The sequence below is a fragment of the Sceloporus undulatus genome, chromosome 2 (assembly GCF_019175285.1).
Source record: "Sceloporus undulatus isolate JIND9_A2432 ecotype Alabama chromosome 2, SceUnd_v1.1, whole genome shotgun sequence".
Taxonomy (NCBI): domain Eukaryota; kingdom Metazoa; phylum Chordata; class Lepidosauria; order Squamata; family Phrynosomatidae; genus Sceloporus; species Sceloporus undulatus.
The window spans coordinates 275,995,314-276,006,189 of NC_056523.1; the positions used below are offsets into that span (position 1 = coordinate 275,995,314).

Sequence of the window (10,876 nt, forward strand, 5' to 3'; positions counted from 1 at the left end):
TGTGGGAAAAGCCAACTCTTCTCCCAGTTTCCTTCAGTAATAGAAGGTAACTGATCTTGATCCACAGAAAAGTAAGAGTAAGGCAGTGTTACAGCACAGTGCTGGTGTACTGAAGAGGCAACATATGTAAATCTACATAGTTAGGACATTTGTTCAATACCTAATGCTGCAACTTCACAAAATTGTCATTATTAATGAGTGGCAGAGAAATATCATACATTCTCCCAAGCCAAGGTTGGGCAAAGTGTTGCCCTCACAGTTGTTATTTTGGCCCCCAGAGATCCAAGGTGCCATCTGGAGGTAGTGCTAAGCATTTCCACCATTTCTGGAGTCCTCCAAGTGTCAATAAATTTTTGCTATTTTTTTGTTCCAATGGGGTCATGTGAGACATTCTTGCCCATTTGGGGGAGGGGGCTGGGCCATTTTATACTCAGGAGAGTCTAGGAGATTTGGAGAAAGTGGCTCCCCATTTTGTTTCATGACCTTACAGCCATTGAAGTCAATACCAGTTTAAATCAATAAGACTGAAATCTGGCTCTACTGTATCCTTATATCTTGCAAGACAATTTCAGTACTGATTTTAAAACCAAAAGGGCTGCAAAAACCTTAATTTTATTTTTATTTTGGATACAACTGACAAAACCTCAGAAGTAATGTTATTGAATATATGATGCATATTTGAGGCACACACACTCAACTTTACTAGCTATTTTGTCTATAAAATGCTACTCTGGAGCAAAGCAATCTAGATTTTTTTTTTAACCTGGGACATTATCATCCATATTGTATTAGACACCACAGTGGTCTAGTTGTTTTTGAATTACAATTCCCCAAATCCCCCAGCCAACATGGCCACTGGGATTCTGCGACTAGTATTCTAGAAGAGTAATTTTTCCAAGCTCTAGCTGATATCCATCACTTTGGTATCTGTGCTGACAACCTATAAAAATAGCTAATTAAATAAACCTGAATAATAAATATATAATAAAGTTATAACCAGGAGGAAGGGAATGCCAATAGCTCCATAATAAGAAATTGAAAGTTTTCAACATTCTTGGGGTGGGAGGAAGTGATACAAGGAACAAAATATTTATTAGTTAGGGAGATTTCTTAGTTTTGATAGTAAAGCATTCACTAAAATCACTGTGGATCTGTGTTCTAGGAGCACTATACACCAACATAATTAAATGCAGTTCTTAACAAGCACACTACCCAGCAAAAGTGTACAGTCTCAAATGTCTTGAACACTTGTCTTTTCATACACTCCAGCATTCCTGCCAGGATAAACTTCTGAAGAGCCTGAAACAGCATTCCATGCACAAAGCCTTCCCACTTTTCAAAACAGTATTAATTACATCACCCAGCAAAAAGCCAGCCATATTAAATGACTTTGCATTTGTGTGAAGCATATGCTTGTTTAAGTAAGGGATATTTTTAAGCTATATAGCAGGATTTCACTTCACAGCACACTGGAGGAGCTCTAAAAAAATCTTACAATATGCTTTGTTCTCTTAATAAGAATTCTTTTTGGGGAACTGTAAGCCACCTGAAGTGAGCAAAAAAGAATTATGGTTAATGTAACTTCAGCAGTGCTTGGAAAAGTCATTTGTTTTGAACTCCAAAAAAAAGGTAACATAAAAGGAGGAGATTCTTCCCCTCAACTCTTCCACTGAAATCAGCTGTTGTTGTGTGCCTTCAGACATTTCCAACTTAAGGGTTTTCTTGGCAAGATTTCTTCAGAGGGGATTTGCCACTGCCAATCTCTGAGGCTGAGAGAGTGTGACTTGTCCAAGGTCACCCAATGGGTTTATCAGAAGGACCAGTGATTAACTTTTGGCTGCACTACATACCAACAATGGCTAACTGTGATCACTGGCTGGGTGATTCTGAGAACTATGGTCCAAAACAGCAAGTTTTCCAAGCTCTGCTCTTACCAAGACAGTCTGATGGCATCCATGCTACAGTTTCCCAAAAGAACTGCACTATACTCATTTGAGGTTCTTATAAAATGCATTTACAAACTGTAGAATTCTCCTGTGGTGTTAATTTCTGAACTTTATTGAAAATATCAGGATGGGGATCCCTGTGGGAAAGAGGCATGAGAATGGAAGCATCTGTGTCCAATGCAAGTGAAGAAAAAATAAAAACAAACTGACAATACTCCAATGCATGTTAAATGCAGCTTTCTCTTCCCATCCCCACTGACTCTTGAACCACCTTCTGACTGCATTGGTTTCCACTACTTTTAATTAACTGGTTTCCATGGACACCAGAATGTGATGGCGGTTGTTTTCAAACTCAAGATTAAACCAGAAGGGCACAAGGGAATCAAAACCTTAATAAGGGCACCATGCGATATTAAGTTGTGTTATTGTTTTCAGTGTTCAGGAGAGAAAAAGAGAACATCAGTATTACCAGCTTCATGCCTCCTATTATGGTTTAGAGGCAGATCTGTTTCATTCCTCCAGTCAGAAGGAAGAAATAGCCAGTCTCCAGTTGCTTAAAAAGCAAAACTTTTGTTTGTTAAAAGTCTGACTGCTCCAAGAAGAGGGGGGCTGGGAGAGGATTTAAGGATAAAGAATTCTGGTTTTGGCTTTTATAATAAAAGAACAGGGACTGGCTCAGCCCTGATAATTCAAGTAAATCTCCAGGTGGCCTGTCACAAAGCCAAGAAAAGAAGAAAAATATGCCAACAGACCCAATCTTGTGCATTTTTTACTTGGAGATCATTTCCACTCCTTCCAGAGTTCAATGAGACTGTTAGAGAAGTAAATCTATCTAAAACTGTAGCATGTTTACCCAGAGGTATGTTATTCAATGTAATCAACCTCCAAATAATGGATGTAGGGTCACAGTTCTATGAGTTAATCAGAAGACTCAGCATAGGTTTAGGTACAGATTTGTTCTGAAACCAGAGTGACTGAAGTTTGGCTTGGATGTTCCCCATCCCAATTACAGTGGCTGGGACAACTGTATCTGAAGCATTAAAACTGAAGCATATCTGGCACCATTAAGTCACTATTCACAAAAACATAAATTCATCAAGAAAGCAATAACACAAGATTGCCAATTTCAGCCATGTTGGTGCCTGTTCTTCCAATATTCCTATTAGTGGGCCTTGCTATTTAGAGACACAGACAGGCATTTTAAAAGCTCAATGAGCAAGAAAAGAAGTAATATGGGTGTAATAAAACATATGTCTAACCACCTGTAAGAGGAAAAGCATTTGGATGACAGGGCTTACAAAATCCTGCAAGAAATCACTCACACTTCAGAAAGACCTCACAAAAAGTAAGAGACTGTAGCTGCAGCTGGATGGGATACATTTTTTTTAGCAACTTCCATTGGATATACAGTAACTATTACCTAAATACAATGTTCTGGTTTTAACTGAAAAGGCCATTAAAGAAACCATTGCTTTAATATGGTTAACTTGTTTGTATTCTATCGTATTAGACCAATGCTCAGCATTACACAGTATATCCCTACCCCACCTGCCTTCATGCAAACCAGGGAATCTAGCCAGAATTAAAGTGGATTACATCTACCTTTACCCCCACAAACTAGAAAAGGACCCAATATTTGAACATTTCTTTCCCCCCTCAACACTTCGACTGGAGCTGCCAGATCAAGACTATACCAGGCCTTGAGATTTCAGGGATAAAACCTGAGATATAGGGGAAATGCCATATGATATCACAGGGGGCAGTCCTGCTGATATTACAAAGATTAGGCCTTGGTAATATCATTAAGCATGATACCTTAAGCATCAGCTACAGTTCCAGAATATGTCATTTAAATGTATAAAACAACAGATCTAACAAATGAGAAAGCCTGCATCTGCACTGCAGAAATAATCCAGTTTGACACAGCTTTAACTGCCATGGCTCCATACCATGGAATTCTAGGAAGTGTAGTTTGTTGTGGTACCATATGCACCCACACACATTTCAAGGTAACATTCTTGTCCTAAGATTCATCTCCTCACTCTAAGGACTGGAAAAGAGAGAACAGGGTCTGAGATCTGAGAACAGCAACAGCAACAACCTATCCACAATAGGGCACCTGGTTAAACTGTGAGGAGACAGAACAGTGCTTCCATACTTTATTGAGGCCCCCATTTTCCATAATTTAACCACCACTTTTTCTTCCATTTTTTTCAAACCAAGGAGCAGAATATATTACACCAAGTCAAAAAAGTCAAAAACCTTAGACTTTGTTTGACTATAGTCCAAGCTAGCTACAACTGAAGAATCCCTGGAGCCAGGGAAGTAGCCAAGGGGGGAGTGGGGTCCGGACCCTCTTCCGTTAGATAAAATGAATGGTGTGTGCCGCTGCGCCACCACATCCAAGCCCCATTATAATGCTGGCACTTAGTCTGGACCCTCCCTTCCCAAAATCCTGGCTACGTCCCTGCTGGAGCTGTAGACCAAAAAAGCATGTTTTTGAAGCTCTGAATTAAGCAGAGCATGCAAATTCTCTGCATGCTGTTGGGACTGCAAGTCCCAGCACTAATTACTGGCTACGGCTACTGGGAAGTGCAGCCCAACAATATCTAGAGGAGGATAGCATGAGTCCAACTCTTGTGTAGGAACAATCTGTTCCTACACAAGATAGTCAGGTCTGTCAGTCTCCACAGAATGAAGCAGCTAGGGGAAGAGATCTGGCAACGTGGTGTGCACTGTGGGCAAGTTAAGCAAGAATATGTCTATGTTCTTTAAACTGAAGAGTCTATTCACATATAATGTATTCTAAACAATAATCCAGAATCAATGTGTTCTTTCCTTGATTAGTTTGAATTTCCTATATACTTTTCAGTCTAGCCACGGTGCACTAGTACTGTGGTGGCAAATCTCTGCCACGCATGCCAGAGATGGCACACAAAGCCATTTTTGAAGGCATGTGGAGGGCAATGCACCTGTTCCTCCTCTTCTTGGCCATCCTGACCTTAAGCTGTCTATGGAGATGCAGCTGAAGGCCCAGGATGGTATGGGGGAGAAGGGAAGGAACAGGTGCGCATCTGTTCCTCCTCTTCTCCCCCATACCCTCCTGGGCCTTCAGCTCTCTCCAGGGAAGTCTGACCCCCAGAAGGCAGAAGTCCCACCTCCGGCATCAGGTAGGAATACTTTAGAGTTTGGGCACTTGGTCTCCAAGAGGTTCACCATCACTCCACTAGTAACCCCATGATCTAGCAAATTAGTTATCAAAGTAAGTGGGCCCTTGGTATCTGCTGTGGTTTGGTTTCAGCACCCCCCGTGGACACGAAAATTCGTGGATGCTCAAGTCCTATTAAATATAATGGCACAAAAAATGGTGTCCCTTGTATAAAAGGGCAAAATCAAGGTTTGCCATGGGAATTTGTATATTTTAAAAGTATTTTCAAGCTGTGGATGCTTGAATCTGTGGATAAAAAATCAGTTGATAAGGAGAGCCGACTGTAGTATCCTCATAATCAAGTCAACATCATAACTAGACCATTTAGGTTTCCTCACAATGAAATCAGTCTCTTGGGAAGTATTGACCTACCTACCAAGCTTCTACTGGCTTAAACCAGAACTTAATCCAAACCAAATGTAAACAAACAACAAAATAGTTATTTGATTGCATGATTCAGAACACAATTAATAACCGCCAAGCAACACTCAATCTGATGTATGAAAGAAACTAAGCCAAGTTGTAAATAACTAGTTTGACTGGTAAGAGAAACTTGTCTTTTATCAGGCTATACAGTCTGTCCTAGTTCCAAACATTTAGTGCATGTATTCAGGTCACTGGATTACTTGCAATACAAGTATTGGGCATGAACTATTGCTAGAGGCCTTTTCATTCTAGACTGCCAAGATAAACAGGATGTATTATTTTTGCTCATCACTGCAAATCAAAGGCCAAGAACCACAATCCCATATCCCAAACCCTGCAAACAATCCTACCCTGTATACTGAATTGAACACTACACAGTGGCATGACTTGGTAGATTGGATCTAGTTCATTTCTACATCTGAGACTTTGGTCCTCAAAAGTTTGTAACAAAGTCCAACAGAGACACGTACTGTATCTTGCTTGAGCCCTTCTTCATGAACAAAACCTCTGAATATGAAGCAACAATGTCTGAATGTGTAAAAAAGGAAGCCAGAAAGTGAACTTCCTATTTGTCCAGGACTATATACTGAATATTTAACAAATATTTAACAAAGGAAGCCAGAAGGAGAGTGTATTATTTGTCAATATTACCTCCATGTGCAAATAAAAAGCTAAACCTCCATACTTTGCTACTTTTGCTGATGCACACACAAGAATCACAAACCACACTATGGAGCATATAGCACCAGCTGGAAGACTGTGGGGAGAAAGAAGCATATTAAAAGTAATTTATATCCCCCAATCATAAATTCAGAGCTTGGGAAAGTTATTTTTGGACTACAGCTTCCAGAACCACCAGCTAGCATGACCACTGTGTAAGTGCTGCCATGCTGTTTGGAGGATCTTGTAGCCCAAAAATGAAACTTTTCCAAGCTCTGCCTAAAGTCTAATGCTGTCAGACATGAAGAGCAAATTGTTTGTCAGAACACCTTAAAATCCAGGAGAAGTGTCTTTTCTCCTCTGAGGAGTTACATGTGTGCTCTATGAGAAGCTGAATAATACAATTCCAAATATTTTAAGCCACTGCTATTTAAGTCTTGGGTTAAAAGCAAAATCAAGTATTTCCGGGGAAAAGCTATGATTTATAGCTAGCAACATTGCCTGTTACTTCTGCAACAAGCTCCCACTGAAAATGATCACCAGCCTACACTGTCCTCACACAAGTCCTAATGCTTCACTTAATACATCTAAACACAACTAGTCAATGGATGTCCGTGTTTCTGTGTCTGTAAAGCAGGATTAGACTCAGAGAAAGGAGGTGTGAAAATTAAAGGAAGGAACAGCAACAATTTAAGATATGCCCATAGCACAATACTACTAACAGAAAACAGCAAAGACTTGGAACAATTACTGAAGAAAATCTAGGGAAAATGCAAAGGCAGGTTTACAGTTAAACATTAAAAAACAGAAAAACATCATGACTACAGATTATTTATGTAACTTTAAAGTAGACGATGAAAACACTGAAACAGTTCAAGATTTTCCATACCTTGGATCAGCCATTAATCAGAGCAGAGACTGTACAGTAGTTAAGAAATTAGAAGAAGACTAGGATTTTGAAGGGCAGCTATGAAGGAACTAGACAAGATCCTCAACTGTTGAGATATCTCACTGAATACTTAAAGTTAGGATTGTCCATACAATTGCAGTTCCCATTTCTATGTATGGCTGTGAGAGCTAGACAGTGAAGAAAGCTGACAGAAAGAAATCAACTCATTTGAGATGCTAGAGGAGAGTTCTGTAAATACCATAGACTGCTAACAAGACCAATAAACGGGATTTAGAGCAAATCAAGCCTGACATTTCCATTGAAGCAAAGATGACTAAAATGAGATTGGTGTACTTTGGACATATCATGAGATGACACAATTCAGTAGAAAATATAATAATGCTTGGTAAGGTAAAAGGCGGTAGGAAAAGAGGAAGACTGAATTCCAGATGGATAGACTTGAGGCTGCATCCATGCTGCAGAAACAATCCAGTTTGACACCACATTAACTGCTGATTTTAGTGTGACTTCTTACAATGTGGGGAAGTAGGTTTGTTTTTTCAGTTAAAAGTAGCAGCTGCATTCTTTTAATTTTTTAGACAGAAAAGCACAATGAAAGGTATTGTAAAACAACGTTCAACCGGTGATGTGGCGATGGAAAGCAAAAGCTATACTGGCACAGTTTCCTATTACCACAGAGAGGCATTAAAAGCAGAGAAGCCCTCCCAGAAAATGAGTTGGTAACTTCTTCTTCCTTGAGGTACCAAAGCTTGATAATTCCATATTTGGGGACAGACCTTTCTACTCCCCAGTTCCAAATCGTATTCCTCCTCTTCCAGCAGAATCCTAGACAGGTCTACTCAGAAGTCATCACCATTTTTTGTTTGGTACTTCTAGAGCAGTTGTCCCCAAACTGTCTCTTTAAAGGGTTTTGGACTTCAGCTCCCAGAATCCCAGACTACTGGCCCACATGGCTGAGGCTTCTGGGAGCTGAAGTCCAAAGTCTCTTAAAGGGCACAGTTTGGGGACCACTGTTCCAGGGTTTGGCTGTTAACCCCTGATGGTGAGAGCCCTGAAAAGTTTTCCTTGCAGAAGAAGGGAAGGAGGCTAGTAGTCCCTCCCATAGAGTTAGATTTGAGCCAATTCACTGAAGCCAACATGGAAACACCATCAATGTGATGAATTGTTCACAGCTGACAAAGCAGTGGAAGTTTGCAGGAGAGGCCCTATCAAGCTGGAGAGCAGAGGAAGGGAAAGGGAGCGAAAGCTGACCTTAGGAGAGAGCCTTCTGTGGGACTCCAAGTCCCAGAATGCCTTGGGGAAACCACTTTCCTGAGCTAGGAAAATAATGAAGTACAGCAACATTCAAAAGGGATACCTTTCTTGGACCAACCCAAATGCACAAAAATACATGTTGCAAGCTTTCTTTCGAAGCAAGATTTTGAAGCTCCGCAGGCAAAGGGGTTAAAAAATCAGAGAAGAGATGGGGGATATATATATGTGTGTGTGTGTGTGTGTGTGTGTATGATGCTGTTAGCCTGCCTTTTGTCCAGAGGGTGTTGCTCTGAGTTGATCCTGACATTTCACCTTACTGTTGTTGTGTGCCTTCAAGTCCTTCCTGGCTTGACAAAATCCAGGCCTGTGTCTAAAGCTTGCTGCGAAAGCTTGCAACATGTATTTTGTGCACTTTGGTCAATCCACAGAAGGTAGTATTTCCCCCTCTCCTTTATGATTTTTAGCACCTTGGTCAAAGAAGCCACTGGAGCTTCGAAAGCGTGGAAGTGTGCGGTTTTTGGTTGGACTCCCATCAAGGCATCCCTGTTTGGTGGATGCTGGGTGTTGTTGTACTTTGCTAGGTGGCTCACAGGACTCCTCCTCCTGGCTCTGTTTCTTTCCTAGGAAGGTACTGTAATGCTGCTGTCAAATACTAGCCATAGCACCGGATCTGAGTTCCAGTTCTGCTCACAAGAAAAACAGGAGAAAGGAGGAGGGGGGCGAGGCAAGGAAGAGGAGTGAAACCTGATCCTGGCCAGCACTACCTTGGTAAACACACCAGGGCCTGGGAGGGCAAGGGCCCCATCAATGGAGTTTATCACATGGGAGGAATCCCTCTCAATTTCGAATGAAAAGAAAGTGGGGCCAGAACGCATTCACGTGAATTTGTGAGTTCAGCGAATTTACGTGAATGCAAATTGCATTCAAACTGACTTCCCATTGCTCGAAAGTAGCATGCCATTGCCCAAAACTGCGTGTGATAGTCTATCACGCAATAACCTTAAACCCCATGATTGCGTTTGGATTGCCATTGGATTATACTTCCAATTTCCCTTGTCTGATAATGTCCAAACTCACCCAAACCCAGCAACCTCATCCTAAGTTTACGCCTAAAGTAACTGCAAAGTGTTAGGAGGCGGCTGAGGAGCCCACTTCAGGTTGGAAAGGAAGCGGGTTTTTTGGTTTTGTTTTGTTTTGAGCAGGAACTAAGCCTGCATCCGCACTGCAGAAATAATCCACTCTGAGACCGCTTTGGCTGCCCTGGCTCAGTGCTAGGGAATTTGGGGGATTTGTAGTTTATTGTGGCACCAGAGAAGGCTCAAAACTACCGTTCCCAGCATTCCCTAGCATTGAGCCAATGCAGTTAAAGCAGTCTCAAACTGGATTATTTCTGCAGTGTGTTTCTTGGCCTTTAAAACTGAAGATCTCTTCAGATGGGAGACTTAAACATTGCAAGGTTTAAAAATCGCGTTAGACTTAAAAGTCACTTAAAACTGAAAATCGCTTGACGCTGAAGAATCATTTGAGGCTGAATTTAAAATTTTAAAAATCACGTTAAGACTTAAATCTCACTTGAAACTGAACCTAAGACTTAAACCACTGGAGACTGAATTTAAGACTTGAAAATCGTCTAAGACTTAAATCTCACTTGCAGCTGAACTTGAGACTCAAGTCAACCACTGGAGACCCAGCCTAAGACTCCCAGCCCAACCCCTGGAACCGGGTACCTGGGGGCAGGAGGAGCCCGAGGCTGAGGAGGAGCCCCAGGGCGGGCAGCGTCGGGGGCCGGCGGCGGCGTCTTGGTGGCCGGAGGGGCTCGCTCTGCCCCGGCTGCCCCTTCCTCTTCCTCCGAAGCAGCCGCCGCCGGAGCAGCAGCAGCTCCTCAGCCTTGGAGGCGGCGGGGGCGGCGGAGGGAGGCCCCGCTGTGCCCATGCCCGTCCATGCAGCTCCCCGGGACCTGGAGGCGGCGGCGGCTGCAGGGCTGGCGCTGCTGGGGCATGGGGCGCCGGGGGGGGAGGATGGCGGTGGGTGCTCCCCCTCTTCCTCCTCCGCGCTTCCTCTTCTTCCTCCTCCGGATCAGGAGGAGCCCCGCGGTGGGAAGAGGCCGCCAGGCCGGACCCAGAGAAAGAGAGAAAGGAAAAGAGAGAGAAAGGAAAGAAAGAAAGACAAAGCCAGTGAGCCTGAATCAGACGGAAGAAGAGCAACGCAAAGGGAGGAATGGAGGGAGCAGGAGTTTTCCTCCTCCTCCTCCTCCTTTCTCTTCTTCTTCTCCTCCTCCTTCTTCCCGAGCCTCTGCTTCCCTCCTTCCCTCCTCTGGGTTCCCATTGGCTCCCTCCCTCCCTCCTCCTCCGTCCAGCAAAACAAAGGCGGCCTCAGAGGAGGACCCAGCCTCCTTCCCTGGATCCGATTCCAAGGAGGCCATTGGCCCCGAAGCCCTTGAGGCTGGCAGGGGGCTGTTTGGGGGCAGCCTCA

General features: G+C 42.9%; 1 protein-coding gene across 1 annotated transcript in view; it reads right to left on the reverse strand.

Annotated features, from left to right (window-relative positions):
• RGMB (repulsive guidance molecule BMP co-receptor b) overlaps nt 1-10,667 on the reverse strand; it is a 46,424-nt gene extending 35,757 nt beyond the window's left edge. The window contains exon 1 of the mRNA XM_042452022.1: nt 10,132-10,667. Within this exon, the coding sequence (XP_042307956.1) occupies nt 10,132-10,336 (205 nt within the window). The 5' untranslated portion in view covers nt 10,337-10,667. The remainder of the gene's footprint in view (nt 1-10,131) is intronic.
• Between the last annotated feature and the right edge of the window lie 209 nt (nt 10,668-10,876).